This window comes from Genypterus blacodes, unplaced genomic scaffold (assembly GCF_046128005.1).
Source record: "Genypterus blacodes isolate CSIRO-AG114 ecotype Tasmania unplaced genomic scaffold, CSIRO-AGI_Gbla_v1 ptg000045l_1, whole genome shotgun sequence".
Lineage (NCBI taxonomy): Eukaryota > Metazoa > Chordata > Actinopteri > Ophidiiformes > Ophidiidae > Genypterus > Genypterus blacodes.
Window position 1 is genome coordinate 1,013,148 of NW_027466858.1, and position 18,933 is coordinate 1,032,080.

The 18,933-nt window shown below is 40.1% G+C and overlaps 1 protein-coding gene across 1 annotated transcript in view; it reads left to right on the plus strand.

Moving 5' to 3' along the window:
* Positions 1 to 1,240: 1,240 nt before the first annotated feature.
* cfap299 (cilia and flagella associated protein 299) overlaps positions 1,241 to 18,933 on the plus strand; it is a 32,495-nt gene continuing 14,802 nt past the window's right edge. The window contains exons 1-3 of the mRNA XM_076149358.1: positions 1,241 to 1,348; positions 4,002 to 4,144; positions 14,073 to 14,163. Coding sequence (XP_076005473.1) covers positions 1,241 to 1,348; positions 4,002 to 4,144; positions 14,073 to 14,163 — 342 coding nt within the window. The remainder of the gene's footprint in view (positions 1,349 to 4,001; positions 4,145 to 14,072; positions 14,164 to 18,933) is intronic.

Sequence of the window (18,933 nt, forward strand, 5' to 3'; positions counted from 1 at the left end):
AGGCAACATTTCACTAGCTGGTAAACATGGGTTAGAAAGTGTTGCATCTGAATGTCTTTCCTGCATATCCAGTGTTAAAGCAAAGATGTATGGTTGACTGCATCAGAGAGGACAGTGGCGCATAGTTCAAGCACATAGTAACACAGGTCATCTGCCCCCAGGTGGAGCAAACGAGTTTCTTTCTGCTCTTGCTCATCTGGAGCCTCTTGCATCCAGAATTATAAAAGTTTAATCCACTGTCTCATGGTTACAGCAGTGTCCTTATTCTGAGAAATTTCAGAGAAGAAACACACATTGTCTCCACATCTACATGTGTGTACACATACATGTATACTTCAGGGAACTATTTTACTCACCTCTCCCACAGGAATACACAGGGAAAAGGGGAGAACTGTTCTCCTCTGTATTCCTGTGGATTACTGAAGATTTCACTTTGAAATCTGATTTCATCCTACACTCATTTTATGCTAAAGTGTATGATTGTTGATTAAATACATTTCTATTGCATTGCTGTATTTTCCTTTCTGTTTATTCATGAATAATAACTGATAGGCTCACACTTCTCTTCCCTATACTCTTATCAGTTATACACACATGGCGGTCCAGGAGAGAGCCAACAGAGCATCAAGCACTTTTACAGTTACGCCCTGTGTGAAATCCTCTACCTAAACCCAGGACCCACACCTATAACTAACACAACCAATCATAATCACTAACAGGAACAATCATAACAATGACAGTAGCAGAACTCAGTCCAACTGGGAGGCATAACCAGGGTGAGGTTTGTATGTTTATCTTCTATTGAACATACAAAAAAAAAACCCCATTTCTGAACACTCAAACAAACACAATGTTTTCAATTTGTGTGTGTAGATGTGGGGTAGATTATGAACACAAGAAACTTACTTTTCAATTCCACCTTTGTTTGACTGAGACATCTCCCACGCATGAAGATGTTTCCTCATGTCTCTGCACTCCACATCCGCAAGAATATTACTTACAGAAGTGGCAATACTGATAAGAGTCAAGTATACACATGAATATTCGACCAAACATAGTGGACAGGCAGCCTAAATGGAAACATAATCTCAACAGCGGTGTTTTAAGGGGGTAGTAGGAATTCCGGGTTTGGAGAGGGAAAAGAAAGGCGTTTTAGTTTCGAGTAAATATGACGTGACAGGAACGACTGGAGGGGTCACGTGCTTCCCGCGGTTACCATAGCAGCCATTAACAACGCACCATGGAGGACAACGCGACTGATAGACACGACAATTCCATCACACAGTTTAAGGTTTACGAGGATTATCTGGACTCCAGAATTACGTCTGTGGATTTGTTTTACTTGGAAGTGAGTCACTCCATTATAAATGCCTCATGTAAGCTTTAGAACGCTGCCTTAGATTGCCTAATGTAACTACGGATTAAGGGTTTGTGTCATCGTTAGGTTGGGGTCAGATAAGGACACAGGACGGCGACGATGTTATTCCATGTAAGCAATGACCTAACTTGATTTTGATATAAAGTCTATACAACAATATAGAACTCATCGGACCTTTACGGCAGCTCCGGAGGGACATTCCCAACATTTAACTGAACATGTACACAGGACATGAGAAAGTCTGTGACACTAACAGAAAAACATTTCATTCAACAATTTAACGACCTATTTGCCTGATAAATACCAATATGCGTGTAAAGACGTTTCTCGTGATTTATTATCATTAACTATTCCACAAATAGTTTCAATCCATGCTTAAATTTGTATCCCTGTTTGAAAGATGTAAGTAAAATAAGTTCTCACGGAATTTGGAGAACAAGGTGTTAAGATGGACACAGTTTAAATGTATCTAAACTTATAATTCGCCGTTGTTCTAAATTTATTGTCGTTTTAAACATTTTACACATCAACATTTTCAGCATTAGGTAATGTAGTTGCTGCTCTGGAATCTCTCAGCTGCTGCGTGAGCTTGCTATTCTGTTTCTAGACGCACGGTGGCAGTCGAGCACTGATTTTTACCTTCGGGTTCATATGTGGAACTGCTGATCGAGAAATTAGAAATTTACTTAATGAGAAAATGTAGATAAGTTATCTTCATCATCTCAAGATTTCAAACTAGTAAAATTCTTCTCATGAAGATGGGAAAAATGAGATGAATCTGTTGCATGAAAGTTGGGGTATTTAGAGCATTTGGACTTGTTTTAAGCAAAATAAGTCCTCTTAAAAAAACATTGCCTCATAGTTGTGCCCATGTTTATGTGCCCTTGTTGTCCTCCTTATTTATTGGACTCTAAATAGTTTTTAATGGCTATATGTCAAGAAAGTGTATCCTCATTTTCCCAGTAGATGGCACACTCGCTAATAACATCAAGGCTCACGCTGCTCATTTTGTTTGAACACCTGTGTCCACACAGATAAGTCATATCTTACCCAATAATCAGCTGCAGTTAATCACTGTCAAATTCATTCATCCCTGTGCTGTCACATGGTGCAGGCAGATCAGGTCATCTAACCTGTGCAGTCAGGCTGATATGGCCTAAGTGCTGATAAATAAAATCATTCCAAACCTATTTTTCCTGCTTGCACTTATTTACAATTTGTGAAAGAGTATAATTATTCAGAAATGTGAAGTAGTTAGACATTACACTAGTGCTTTCTTTTGCCAGGCTAACATATGAAGTCAGATCCTGGTGTGTTGACTGTGAGCAGCTCATTCAAAAGTCCTTGACCAATGAGTCTTGCAAAGGAAGACAACAATTCTCAGATCCATTTTGGGACCAGCAGAAGTCTTAAACTCACATCTGGTAGTATGACATTCTTTGAATATGTGTGGTAAAAGCTTTGATCTCTCAAACCACAGAATTTGACAGTATGACTTGACTAGATGTGGTCTCAGGGAATTGTAAGTCTGCAATCAGTAATTTGAATGAAGCTAAACAAACCCTTTGAAACGGCACTGGAAAAAATGCACAAAGATATTTTTAAAAGATAGGAAAGTAAACTGGCCCGTGCAGATGTTAGGAATCACTATCAAAGCTTAAAACCAAACTAAATGTAAGACTTGTGATGCGGAGGAGGTAATCACTGTAAGATAAATCACTAAATTGGTGAAGAACATTTTAACAAAAGGCTGGAAAGAGTGACACTAGTTGTAATGATCTTGTGTTCTGGTGTTTGATTGTGTTTCCTCCATTTCCTGTTTTATTTTGTATTATCTCCCTTTCTTGTTTCCTCTTGACTGATACTCATTGGTTTCACCTGTGTCTGTTTAGTTTCCCATTGTTCCATGTTCCCCTCACCTCCTGATCCTCGTTCACTCATTATTCTAACTTTATTTATACTCTTTGTTTTTGGATGCTTTTTGCCAGGTTGTCATGTTATTTTGTTTTCCTGTGTTGCACCCAGTTTCTCCCACTTTTGCTTCATGTTATCTTGTTGTCATAAGTCCTGGATTCTGTGTTTTCCTTGTTATCTCTGCATCCCTGTTTCTCCTGTTCTATAGTTTGTCAAGTTAACTCCTTGAATGTCTTTTTTCCACTCATGGTCATTTCCCTGGATTCCTCATTTGTTCCCCGGCCTGGTTTCTCTTGTTTTGTGTAAGTTTATTTTTGCACTTTTGTTTACTTGTGGATTTCCTTTTGTGTTTTTTTGAGTTTTTTTCCTTGCCCGGGCATTTTTAGTTCAGGACTTAAAACATTTCGGTTTTGAACAATTTGATCTATTGAAGCTGTTCTGCCTGTGTTTGAATCCTCACCCTTTACAATCCCTAAATTTAAATTATTACATAAAATTGCAGTTACATAATGGAAAATAAGTCATTTTTAGAATGGAGAGTGAAATAAAGGAACATTTAATGTTTTTGTTTAGCATATTTCATTGCACCTTTGCTTTGCACAGATGTCCTCAAATAAAAATAACGGGGAATGTGTGAGCATTTCAGGCCCAGGTTGTTGGCAATCTCCACTCTCTTTGACTGACCAGCTCCTTCTCGTGTCTCTCCCAGAGCAGGGAGGTGGCCCGCCAGCTGGTAGAGTTTGGCCACAAGGGCACAGTCCTGAGCAGAGAGGAATTTAAGGAGAAGAAAGCAACCACACAGGCTGCAGAGGCTGCAAAGACCAATGCATTCTACAGCAGGAGAAAGACCATGTGAGTTAATTTATCAGCAATCCTTTCCTTAGTGTCTGTATAACTAACAGGTGAGATAAATTAACACCATTGGTCAAATAACCAAGACCAGCAAGTTTGTTATATTCTAAAAATCTGGTTAATGTCTGAATAGTAGTATAATAGTATTTGTTGCCAAGGGAGAGCAAACCCTGACCTCGAAGCAGACACGCATCAGAAAAGTGAGAGGAGGATTTGTGTGTCAGCTGTGGAATAGATTATTATGGTGTTCAGATGTTTAGGGTGGGAAACATACATATCCAGATAACAAGGTCACATGCAATGCTCACAAAATGCATTGTGATCAGATTGCTTTCCAACGGGTGTAGGTGTGGTCTCTGTCACAAGCAGCCAGTGGCAAATCTAAGTAAGGAAGTAGGTAAGTAATCTTTATTGATACAGCACCTTTCAAGAGCATGGCCGTCATAAAGTGCGTCACAATGAAGCATAATTATACATATAGATGAAAACACAATATAAGGTGTATACAGATCTTAACTCTAATGGGATAGAGTTACAGAGTTTATGAGCCACAACTTCAAAGGCACAGTGTCCTTTAATTTTAAGCCTAGCCTGAAGAACAACCAGCAAACCATGATCAGAGAACCTTGGAGACCTGCTGGTGACATCGTGTTGCAGGAGAGCTCTAATGTAGGCAGGTGTCTGACTATGCAGAGCTCTATAGGGCGTCAACATAACTTTGAATTGAATTCTGTATTTCATGGGGGACATTGGAGAGAGATTACAATTGGTGTCATGTGAGACTTTTTGAGGGACGCTGAAATCAGAGAAATGGCGTACACAGAGAGAAAGTTAGGGTCATAAATCACAGCTGACGTGAAATGAGGTGCAAGTGCAAAAAACACACTTGCGGCCCACTCCACTCCCGCAACAAGCCATAAATGGTGAATGCAAATCATATTAAACCAGCCACTCTCGGACAGCAGTTCATCCAGAATAGTGAAATTATACAGAAGCAAGGTGGAAAAAAAACAACTTCACTGAGGCGGAGATCGACACCCTTGTCACCGAGATGGAAGGGAGTGATGGTGTTCTTTTTGTTGGTCTCAGCAGTTGGATCACCAATAAAAGAAAGTTGCTGGAGTGGGAGAATGTTGCCACGTCAGTGGATTCAGTCGGCTCCACTGACCGGACTGCTGCTCTGGCCCTGTGCTGACAGACACAGTCCTACAAGCCAAATGGGGAGACAATACAGGCAATCAACAATGTTGCAGCACAAATACAAGAACTGAAACATGTGATAGACACTTCAATAAAAAATTGATGTCAGCCTGCTTGTACTGTAACTGTACCTCTTTCAAGGCGCTGCATTACTGGTTCCCTAATTTAGAATGCTGCCATACAGTGGGTCCAGATGATTTTCCGGATCTCTGCCGAGATTTAGTGTTACTTTATGGATAGCACAACACTTATCAATCAGGCACACTTTTGCCTGGTTGGTCGAGAAGCCTCCCTCCAGACACATCCAAGTACTGCGAGACCCACAACTGAGCTGCGCCTGGGCATGAATGACATTGTAGCACCTCTCCTCTGCTCCTCTGGAGCCAGCACCAGAAGGGATAGCCGCTGACACCTGCAAGTATAAATGTGACATTTGAGTTAACCAGTAGTAGCCAGCCATCAGGTACAGCAGCAGCCTTGATATGGAATAACTTCACCAAAATATGGAATAAATTTGCCAAACGCTCCGTCATTTTGAAGCTTGTAATGTCCTCTAATGATCCCTACCCGGTTTGAAGCCATTGCGGGTCATGGCGAGGTCAAAATGTGTAATACAAAATCCTCCAATGTATTTTAATATCAGCAGGCTGAAAGACTGCATTACAAATTGCAATGCTCTCAAACAAACTACCTTTCCTGAAGGGTAGCATCAGAAATGTTCTCATTCTTGAAAGGCCCAAGTGGTTGTAGTGTCGTCTTTGATGACAAGCCAGAACAGACACTAGATAATCACACACACACACACACACACACACACACACACACACACACACACACACACACACACACGGTATCTCGTGGTATCTAAGCCTTTACCTGCTAGGTGTTGCATTTGATTGAACTCTCAGATGCTCTTCCAAATGTGCAGCACATCAGTGACACTGGTGAAACAGGAGCCTCCACACCTGCAGTTACAGTCATATTAGGTCGCAAAGCCTTTCATCTGGTCCCAACGGTTCATGGTGATGTTAGATACAGTGTGATGCTGCTTTCCCCAGTCCCATTGGAAAGGTTGTGAAATTGAAACCTATGCTCCACTGCTCTGATTTAAGCTATTGATCAGCTATTTTGCTGCTGTAACAACTCAATGATCCCGAATTACAGTAAATTATTTTTTGTTTTGGAATTCACCTCTATGCTTTTATTATTACTGTGTGTTGTCTTTAATGGCTGTTACACACTGTGGCCATAGAATTGTTCTCCTAATGTTTGAATTGTTGTTGCAAAGCCAGCGGCTAATTAATTATTATAGGCAAGTGTGACATGCACATATTTGAAATAAACTAATTCACAGGATGGGGATATAACTTTCTCATATCTGCATATTTGACAACCTTCAAAAGACAAAAGTGGAAATTAATGCACAATGTCTGCATTGCTCTTTCCACTGTGGTTTCCTGATTGGTCTTCCAGCAGTCTGACCCCATGACCTCACATACTGGTGACATTGTGAAAACATAAGCCTAAGGATGCAGCAAACCACCTGTGAAGGTCATTAGCACAAACAGTATTGTGTTCTAACCAAATTGACAGCTGTACCGTGAACAAAGTAAATGTAGTGGTTAGAAAACCAATTAAATATCAGCGCATGGAGATTAACCTCTAGTTATCTGTTCAAATGGTAGTTGAAAAAACTGTGTGTGTGTGTGAGAAAGAAAGACAGACAGAAAAAAAAAAACAAGGGCGAACAAAAACGTTTGGCACCTGCATAGCTTTCTGGCCCTGTCAGTCCGTAGCCATGTTGCTTTGGAAATGCCTTTTGTTTTCTCTGTAGGCCTTGTATGTCTCCCAAAGCACATCTTTTTTTTCTCACTGGTCTCTTTTCCCCTCCTTTCTCTTTTCCGCCTCTCTGTGCTCTCTTGGAGACCTTTAGTGCCTGCAGGTGTATAAATAGAGCTGTTTTCAATTAAGGCCTAACGTCTTCTGTAGCATGCATCTGATCAATGAATACCCCTGCACCTGTGGTAATAAAATACCAAGGGAGTGGAGATAATGCAGTGAATGCTAATCAGATGTTGCCCTGTCTCATTCTTTAGGACAACATGCTTCTCTTGACAGCTTGACTGTGAAAGGGGGGCTTTGCCAGCACTTCACAAAAGACTAAACAAAAGACTTGGTGCTCTCATCAGACATTAGTGAAGTTCAACGCATGGATGGAAAACAGAACTTGAATGAAAAGGATGCTTAGTCACATCTGTGGTTGTTTAGTTATGGGGAAGCCCATGTCAAAAGGCTAGTGTCAGATCAACCTAAAATTAAATACCGATTACCTTTGGCATTTATTTTGTATTACAAATTCAGTTTTGTGTCCATTCACTAAAATTCTTATTCAAGTTATCATTCCCATAGCATTACTGCCTTGAATTTACCACTCATACATCTGTAGTTACCATGTGAGGGAAATTGCTTTGACTTTATTGCAAACAAAATAAACTGTCAGTGTTACGGCCATATGTTCAATCTCAGACATGCACGATATCGCTTTTGACATAAAGTTTGAGACAAACAAGAAGACCAGGGAGCGTTGCTGAGAAGACACAAGGGTTCAGTTTCCTCTCTGCTCGGTTCTGGCTCAGGCCCAGAAGTCCATGTCAGCATAGTCCACAGTCCTGACCTCGCGTGCTCATGGCAGCCCTGTAAGGTTTCCATCAGACTCCCCACAGTCCAAACCACAGACAAGCTCATTGTCCATTGTGCTGCTACATTTTTACAGTCTGCCTCAAGAATTCTCTGGTCTCTATATTAAAATTAAGCTATCACTTACTGTGCCAAGTAAAACCAGTGTTATGAACATACACATGCATTGAATACATTGCACTGCATAGCCAACCTACAGATGTATAGCGCAAATAAGATTGTGGATGCAACTGAGATGAGAAGTGATTGTTTGTAGTGAGCCTAACCCTTGCCATTCTCATCCACTGTTACTCTGGCAAATGCCTCTGGCTATGAAGTTTTGCAGTCTCCATTACACGTGCTGTCAAACCAATTGCCTCCCGTGCACTTTGAATCGAACAATTTTGAACGTGTGTGTAAGGTTGGAGTTGTTCTAGTAAACTTTGTCCAGAGACACATGTCCTGCCAGGTATCGGCTCTCCACTGTATCCTGTCAATGCAGTGTATAGATCAACCTGCACCAGGGATATGCATATGAAGACGGGTAATACATAGATACTGAGGCACTATACAGTTATCAATCATTACCAGAAAAATGCAGATCCTTTTGGCCATATTGATTTGCCTATTTCATGACATATTTTGACAAATTTCACAGACGGAACAGAGACCTAAACTCTCAGGTTTGCATTTATTTTAATTTGCAATATATAAGCTGTGATGGGCAGGTGGAGTCATGCAATTGAGTTAATTGGATAAATTTGGATTGTCCTGTACCAATTAATAAAAACTAAATATTCAAAAGTTTAAATATTCACTGTCATTGTTTTTGCCTTGCATTGTTGTTGTGATTCTTATATAATAAGAATAATAATAATAATGATAGTTATATGGTATTGGTATCAGTATAAAATTTAGTTATCAAATAAAAAAATGGTAGCATCACCTATCCCTACCAAGCAGCTTTGGAGCAGCTGGTGCAGCATCATCAGTGGGTTGTAATGCCATAAAGTGAAACTCAACATTGCAACTTTGACTCTTTGAAGTCCCGCCTGCTGTGTGTTTCTAGTGTCAGGGTCAACATAGCATTTTATGAACATGTAATTTTCACATCCCAAAGGTCTGCGATAAAAGCAGTGTGTGTTCCTTTTAACTGGCTTAGCTTAGGAACTCCCTCTGTGTACATGAGTTGTGTGTAAAAACACACGTTGGATACGGACGCAATTAATAACACTAGGGGGTGTCTGTTTTTCATAAAATTACCCAGGGACCTCAGGGAAAAGTGATCACATCCGAATTCGGCTACTTCTTATTGTTTATTGTTTTTGCCACTGTATTGTTTGTTTAGACTTACATGGCTTCTACATTCTATGAAAGCTGTGGTTAGTGTGTTAGTTGGTGAATATTGTGCAGTTGAAAAATAAAGTTGTTTGTAATGACCATTTATTAGTGAAGTATTTAGTGAATGACTGTTTCTGATTGTATCACTGCCAAGCTGTAGCCATGGACACAGATGATTACATGTGAGCAAAATGTAATTGATGAGGAAGAAACAGAAATGACAATACCTGGAGGCATTTTTACCCATGAGGAATCTATTTCATTTTTCCTGACTGAGAATTTTGTGGTAAAAGCATGACAATGCTTTACTGGATCCATATTCAGGAACACATACAAACTTAGGCTGGCAAGTGTAATGTACGACTGTCTCAACCCCAATAGAGCCAATATGGCCACAATACACAGAGGGCTCAGGTAGAATATCATGCAGAGCACATCTGTAACTGATACATTCAGCTCATTGTAATCAGAGGTGACAGAGGATTTTAGAAAAAGCCCGAAATAAAGTAAATTGTCATGCTGTGTGGAATTTCCCTTAAACGTCCACCAGCCCAAAATAATATTGTCCATAAGATTCATTTTCTCAAGCACTCTGTGGAAAAATATTCTGGTACAGTATGTGTTGTTTCTTGAATCACTGCATTATTGAAAGTTCCCATCTGAAATGCTATTGAAAGCTGCAGGCGAGTGAAAGCTTCAATCTGTTCATCTGTTTTGAGAATAAAGCTAATGTATTACCTGTCATCAAATTAAAATGTCCTCGCAAGAAATATCTCGGACTGATGTGTATTTATTTGAAAAATAAATACCGCAGTTCAGGGAGAAGAATAAACGTTGAAATAAGCCTTGAAATCTTCTGGTTGTTTGGTCTAACCCAAACTTTCTGATGGTTGCAGCAAGCTGAAAGGGGATAGGTGCCACACGGAACTCATTTTTAGTATCCTGAGTAGGTAGAGTCACAAGGATCTCAAAGCAAAAATGTCTGTTTCTGTCAGGGCTATCAGCAGAACATGGTGTATGACGCTGGTGTATCTCTCATTAGTGCATCAGCAGCACTCAGTCTTTTCTTTCAGCTTTCAAATCTTTTCTTTGCTATTAAATTGTCATGGAGCACAAGTGTCTTGTTTCCATGGCAGCTCACCTTGATAGTGTCCAGCCTTAAAGCTGACTGTTGAAATTTCTGCAAAACCTGTGCCAAGAGACACAATTTCCCAGAATGCATGCAGCTGTCCTCTCCTTCACTATTGTGCATGCACGTGGCCTCTGAAGTGCTTGGATTTTCTACTGGACCCTATTTAGCCCTGCAAAAGGTGAAGTCTGGTACCACAAGGGATTCTTTCTGTCTTTCAATTAAGCACCCTCTAATGGGAAAGTTGCAGCCCCTTTACTTCCTCTGCCTTTGAATTTGGTCACCAGGCACCTTCATTAATGCTGAAGTTTCAATTGCTCCTATTTCTATTTCCTGGTCTGGATTCCACATAATGTTTTTTTAACATTGTGGCCACAGAGTTTGACGACCCAAACGTGTGGAGCTTCAACATCTCTTGTTTATCCTACACAAATTGATGACACAGACTTTTGCTATGTTTTTGGGTCCTAAACGCACAAAATGTTGTCCCATTTTGATACGGGCTGGTTGTAAGCATTTTAACCGACATAAAAGGAGACATGAAAAGAAGCCAGATGATAGAATAGATAATGATATGAAGGAGCAAGATTAAAGATTAGATGAAGGCAGAGGGGAACAGAGCAGTTTTAGCCCTCACAGGCAGTTGATAAGGGTGTTGTAGCATCCAGTTCTTCTCTGACATCTGTCATGATTAAAGCTCACTTCAAGGCGTGGGCAAAGGTGGTTGTCATTCAGTGGGTGTTGTGTTATGTCTTCCTCCTATTTTGATTCCTCTTGTCTCTTGTGTTCAACACATCTTTTCTCTTGTTGTGGTAGTGGATGCTTCTGATTTTGGAATGGGGGCGGTTCTACCCCAGCGCTTTGAAGTAGATGACAAGGCACGGAAGCTCTTCTTTGCTGAGTGGAACTACTATTATTTATCAAGCTTGCACTAGAGGAGTGGTGGCACTGGCTGGAAGGGACTGAGCAGCCATTTTTCATTTGAACGGATCACAAAATATAGACTAAGAATAAGACTTAATTCCATGCAAGCCAGGTGGGCACTTTTCTTCAACCGCTTTAACTTCTCTTTCTCATATTGCCCAGGTTCCAAGAATATTTAGCCGGATGCCCTCTCTCTGATGTATGACTCCGACGTCTCTCCTCCCCCAAATCTTGTGCCTTCATCCTTTCCTCCCACCTGTGTGATTGAGACAGCCAGGTGGGAAATAAAGAGCGAGGTTAGACGTGCTTTGGAAGGATTTACCAGGAGTTCCCAAGGGTTGCCAGCCTAATTGGCTTTTCAGCCGAGCTGCACTCCAGTCCCAAGCAAGATCAAAAAACAGGTAGATAACTACGAAAGAACAATGGCTTGACTGCTTGATAAGGGTATGGCACAAGACTATCTGGCAGGGAATGGTAACAAAGGGCTTAAATATGCTAAAGATAGTGGCAAATGCAAGGAGGAAAGTAAAGGGGCAGCTCATAGGTCAATAAGGGCGGGAGATCTTAGCAGGTATAAATTTGGCCAGATCCGATTCTTCCTCACATGTTACATGGATGAGATTTTTGATCAGGTCAGGTTGGAGCCACTTTCATATGTGGTATTAGAATCGGAATCTGACAATATGGCCAATCTGATTGTGACAATATGGCCACAGTCTGCACAATCAGATCTGATTTCATTGTGGTTGGTCTTCTGAAAACAAGAAAGAAAACAAGAAATATGTAGGACAGCACTGCTGCAGTATTTCAGTGGTGGGATAATGAGGTTCAAAGTATTTGCATGCATTTATCCAAGCAAAATTTGAAGGGACATATGGCATCTTTTGTTTGAAAAATGAAGGAACAGGGCCACAGAAGAACATCACTTTGACTTTTCACTGGCATTGCAGCCAAATATAAAGAAACCAAAGACTCCACTGAAAAAAAGGGCGGTGTAACGTGTCCTTAAAGCCTTGGGCTATGTGGCAGTCTCTGGGCTTTGAACCTTTGTAAAGAATTGTCTCGCTGAGTCAATTTTTTTGGTTAGTTGGTTCTGCCCAGTTAGCTATGAATTGAGAACTAGAAGCTAGACACAAGGCAAGGAAGGTCTGTTATTTAGCGTAAGCATACATTGATTTTTAATCTGATTTATATCCTTAATCACAGTATAATTAAAGTTGAAAAGTCCATGTTAACATAGAAAGTGTTATCATTTAATGTCAGCACCAGTCAGAGGAAAGATGAGGAGATTGTAAATATGTAGAAATGGTTGTAATGTTTGTTAATATATTATAACATAAAATAAATTTGTTCTAGCACATTCTTGGTCACTCAAATGAAAATATCCTAGAAGCAGATAGATTTTCATGTGTTTTGGTTGTATTTGGTATTTTAACACTAACCAAGTAATACTTTAATTGAAAATGTAATTAGTTTTTGAAAATACTTTTGCAATAACATATTGAAAAATGTAGTTGCTATTGTTAGCACAAACTGTAGCACATATATTTCACATAATGTGCTTTCTTTAATGAGCTGGATAAATGTTCACATTCCTTTTTAGTGCTCATTTCAAGGCCCACCTGCATAGACCACAGACCAAAAAATTAGACTCTTTAAATACATGATTGATCACAGCTATCTTAGTTCCCAGTCATTAGTCCATAATAACCATCATTTAATAGCAAAATCCTTGTCTCTTCTAAATGAGGCCTGCTAGAAAACTGTTGATGAAGACTTGTGCAGCACTCCATATGTTTTGCTGAAGTATTATTCACTCCCTAAGCGTGACTGTGTATTACTTTAGCTACTGGATGGGGTTACCCCAGTCACTTGCCTCCTCAACACCTGTGTTTACTTTGGGGCCTCGGCCCCCATGACCCATCAGCAATCCTTCATTCACTCAGAAGTTGGAGTAGGGTTCCAGCCTCCAAATATGTGCTGTCCCTGCACTTTTACCACTGTGATTCCTTCTTTCATTATCAACATTGGCCAAAAGACTAGTATAAATTGCATTTTTCTTTCCTCAAATTCTAGTTTGTCGGAACTTGTTATGGCTGTGAGCTTTTCAGTGTGGTGCAGTGGAGAGGGGCTTTGAGTAGGACATTTAGAAAGTAAGGCAGCGGCCTGTGCATCAGATAGTTGTTTCAGTTGTTGTGTAATTCTTTCTTTGTCCCTTTCTGCCTCTCTCCCTCGTCTCTTTCTTACACCTTATTTCCTACTGCACGACTGTTTGTGTTTACTTCTTTGCCTGCTTTATTGTTCTTTTGTATAATCCCCTGGGAGTTCCTATTGCACACCCGGCTTTTCGTGGAGGGGGAATCTCTTGGAATTGCCTCTCCTGAGGTTTCTTCCTTTTTTCCTTATACCTTTTAAGGTTTTTCCTTGTCTTCCAAGAGAGCTTTTGGGCGGAGGCGGGAATTTCCTGATGGGCCTGTAAAGTCCTTTGAGACATTGTATGTGGTATTGGGCTACAGAAATAAAGTTGACTTGACTTTACTTCACACCTTTTACTTAAAATTAGAACAGAAATAGAATGGATTTACAATATGGTTAAGGCTGAAAATCCATGTGCCTTTTGGGGTTAAAAGAAACATTTCAAACTGTTGTCTTTTCCAGGACACTGGCAAGTGCAGGAAAAGAACTTCAAGATAACTTCCTGAAAGCCCTAGCTGAGCGAGAGGAGGCCAACCGCACTGGGAAAATGACTGTGAGTACATTATTACAGCACTCTAATTGCTACGTAATGGGATTCCCCTCAAATATGTCTGCAGTTCCCTTAGGATGGGAACAAAATCCATACTGTGTCAGGTTGAATGAAAATACCCCCTTTACTTCCACAAATACCAGCTGCCTGCCCCACTCCCAGCCATAGCCTTGCTCCCATCTACAAACACCTTGTTCTCTTCAGAATGAAAACACAACATAGACTGTCACATCACCTCCTGTCTCATTTGAGGAGGTACAGACCTGGAAGAGCTTCATATTTTTGCCAACTTGTTGCTTTGGGTTAGAATACAACTTACATTAATGTTGAGTAATAATATTGAGTTCTTCATTAATTGGGTATGAGATCTTTTGTTTCTCATAAATCCAACTGTAAACGGTGCGGCTACATGAAGCACGTACTCCTCCTCTCACAGACAACCTTGTATTGCGTTTGAATAAGTACATAATGAAATGTTGCAGTGTCCAGACGTGTCACTGTCACTACTCATGCTTCTTTCTGTCAGAAAGGTAAACTATTCCCTTATGCAGAAGAGGAATTTTGCTGGTTAAGGCAGCAATTTGGAAGATTGTGGTGTGGGACGAATGACCGAGAAAATGTGATCAACTCCCTCCTCCTCTCCCTATCTGCTGTGTCCTCTCCCTCCTCCCACTTTAGAACATGAGACAAGATTGACATGCCAAGTAGCAATCCCTATTGTGGTAGAAGGTGGTACTTTGTGGCCTTAAAAGGTTTTCCCCAAATCAGATTCCATCAGTCGGAGGTGCTTCCATGGATTCCAGCCAATTCTACAAAAAAAATCTTTTTTTAAAAAAAGCTTGTTGCATGTTTATATTTGCACTCAATACTACTATGATTTGTCCTTTATGTGATGAAAGTAAAATCAGATGTGATTCCACTGTTCTGTTAATTCTATGTAAAAAGAGTTTTTCAAAGAAGGGAACACGAACAAATCTGTACGTACAATCAACCGTTGTTGCAGGAAGACAGTGTAGTGTACATTGTAGCAGATCAGTGAATGCATCATATCATATCAATCATATCTTACTACAGAGATACTTCATACATAGTCTTAGGCCTTTCGAAAGTTTGAAGCTCTGCAGATCGAAATTGAGCAAAATTGAGCAAAATTGACAGTGTTGACACATATAAAGTTAAAAAGAAAACACGTTCTTTGAGGGATGATGTGTTGCCTTCCATTTTGGAATACTTGTAAGAATCTTGATTCTTACAATCTGGTTGGTTACAAAACTTCAATTTCAACTTCAACTTCAGATGTACTTAATTAACCATGAGGGATTCATTCATTTATTTGTTATTTTTAAACTATAATTAAGAAACAGATCGCCAACTATTTCAGCTGCACAAAAGAAGAGGAAACTAATCCACTTAAATTGAGTTATTGGCTTTCTTTAAGTGCATGAAAATCCCTATTACCATCATCTGTCATCATCAGATGGGCCTCTCATTTCAAGTCATGCTCAGCCTTCAGGTTGAAATTGCACCTCTCAATTAACACACTTTTCAGGTTATTCTATCTCTTCTGTCCTGCATGCTTTCCTTCCCCCTACTTCAAACTTGGAGGGGAACAGAAACGCTTACTAGTGAAGTAAGGTCCACTTACATAACACTATGTTCAGTCTTCTCTTAATAAACACTCAGTAACCCTAACGCTATGTTGCAGGAGTGTTGCTTCTCAGATCTCAGATCTTGCTCAGATGAACTTCTAAAGCCCTCATTACTCTGCCCTCATTGTGCTTTTTCTTTCCCAGCCCTGTTGCGAAAGCTGCTTCACTGCCAAAAGTCACGCTCAAACAAAAGCTGCACCTGGGCAGCTCTGGCTTTATTTGCACTGGGTAAAAAGTTCAGTTTTTATCAAATCCAGGTCACACCTGCAAGAGATGCCTGAGGGTGTCCATTGTTGCAGGTTCACTTCTGAAACTGAAGGTGTGCTACCACCACCCACCCTACTCCCTGTGTGTTTTCAGAGGCTCTTACACGGTTTCAAAACAATGTTGACTAAAAGTGAAATGACAGCCAGATGTATTGAGTGTGTGATATTTATGGCAAAGACTGTTCAGAACCCAAATCAAATAAAGCTATACTATAAGGCTATAGCATTTTAGAAGCTCAACGCTGCTAATAACATACCAGAAAACAATATGGTCCATTCACTGCTCTGTAGAGAAAAAAGCTGCTCCAAAATCAATCCATCCTGCTCAATCTCATCTTTGTGTGTGTTTTTCATTTGGCACTGTATGTGGTGCATATGTGTAACTCTTATTCCACACAGGCAAAAATCACATTGCCCAACAGATACCACTATGGATGTACCTCGCACCATAATTGTGATTGGTTGGAGGCTGAATCCTCAAATTTGCAGACTGGTGATGTTTGTTGCCAGTTTCATGTCTCTGATTGTCTTTGCTGGCAGAGGCATAACTTTCATTTTCCGGAACTTACTCTGCTTTGTTTTTGTCTGAGGATAGATGTGCTGCTAATTAAATGAACGACTCTTTCATTTATTCACTGTTCTCTCAACTCAACCTTTAATTGTCAAACTGAAAATCAATATTTTGCTGGTATTTTAATTGTTAATGTTTGACTGCTTAATTATCTGCGTTTCACTATATAAATAAAATCTGGCCACATTTTACAGAGAGAATGTGTTCTTCAGCATAATTTTGACACTGTCTCTCTAACAGAGTGGTATAATTTGCTTTATGTATCGTGCGAGACAGTAATTCCTCTTTTTCTCCAGTAAATTGTTTAACTTAAACATTTACTGTGTCAATAAAAGGAAGGGAAATTGTATCATGTTCCCCCATTCATAAATCATCTTTTGTTTGCCTTGAAAGAGGTGTTACTGTGGTATTTCCTCATCGGCATGTCAGGAAGCCATTCATAAAACACACACAAAACTCAACATCCTTTTCAGCCTGATGGTGAATTGAAGTGGTAGTTCCGCTGCGTTATTTCCATGGATTGTTTTATGAATTACCTCTCATAGGAAGTCACATTCAATGTAGACTCATTGAAGAACAGTAATTGCATTGAGCACACACATTGTCCTTAAGCTCTGTGCCCGAGCAGTCATTTCTCAGTCTTAAGAACAGTGCTTTATGTAAACTTTCCCTTGAAAAGCCTTGCACCTGTGGCTTTGTCGGCCTGGAAACATGGCCAGAAATATAAGGCCCTTATTTTGCTGCTCCTGTTATTATATGTATACAATGTTGTAATGCCTAGAGCATTTTGCACACTAGCCAACATGTAAATCTCATTGGGATTGTGTGTGTTATGAACAGCAATACATTTTGAGGTTTGTATTTGGCCATAGTCCTGGCCTTTAGCTCAACATTTGTGCGTTTGGTATTCAGAAAGAGTTAGACACAGGTGTGTTTAAACTCTAAACTGATCTCTGTCTGAAACTGTAGTTATAAAAAAAAGTTTTTTTTAATAAATCACGGGAGTAGCGATGCCAGTAGCAGTGTGTTTGAGAGGTCAACGTGTGTGATTGGAATGAAGTTTAGCAACGGTTAAAAAAGTGCTCTTCACTGACTCCTCCTTCACATTCTAAGTATTTTTCAAAGCTACTCAGCTACTAAAAAATAGTTACTGCAAAAGCTGCATTGTTTTGAAAATAGTTGCGCTACTCTCCAGCTACTGAAAAGGTAGTTAAGTTAGTACGATCACTAATTGTTGCTAGCTAATCCCCAACACTGGATTCTTCCGTGTTGATCAGTTCACATCAATCTGCTTCATGCTAGAGGGACAAGGGCCTTCTCAGTGCACAATGACTCCAGTGCAGTCCTTGCGGTCTTGTGTATTTTTAGCTAAACTTGTATTCTTCTTCCCACTGGTAATTTAAAAGCCAGTGGAATGTCGAAAATGGTTATAGGAGAGGAGGGAGAAATAGATATACCTTGGTTGGTCGCTTCGGTGTCTGAAATCTGTAGCTGAGATGGCGTAGGACTGATTTGTGTTTCAACCACATGTACCAGACCCGCCTGCTATTCTCAACCCGTAACTCCACCATGAATTCAGGCATGTGACTAATTTACTGTAGGGATTTTTTTCATCCAGGGAACAGAAACATTACCCCTGTTCTGTAACAGACCTCTCCACCAAGCAGAATAAGTGATGCCACCTGTCAGGCTGAGTGGTGTGTGCTCCGTATGGGGAAGGCCTTTATCAGATGAAGTAGTGAATCAGTTGAACGTCTGTCACCTGGGAGAATTTTAAACAAAACGCTGCATATTTCAGAATTGTTTGTTATTTTATTTTTCATTTTGTCAGTTTTATGTTGACTTTGCTGCACATTTTGGACATAGTAATTTAAAGTAATCCCACAGGCCAGAGGCAGATCTGGCAGGCCTAGACCAAAGGTATTCTGTCTTCATGGACCAGCATTTAATCCACATAGACAAACCTCCTGCATTGCTATCAATGGGTTTGGATTATAAATCAATCAATTTTAAGCAACAGGATGTGTACTGCTGTAACTCTTCCGAGGTCAACTTTACTCTTTAATGGGCATGTTCATACTGAATCCGAGGAATATCCTCATATCCTTTCCCATTGTTATCTTCTTGCTCAGAACCTGTGCTCTTTCTGTTACATCTGTGATTTAATGCAGCCTTATGTACTGAGTTTAGGTCTACATGTACCATGTGGTGGGATACTTACCTTTTCATTATCAATTCAAACAAAACACAGATAATAACGAAAGTCTTTCAACCATTGTGAACTGAT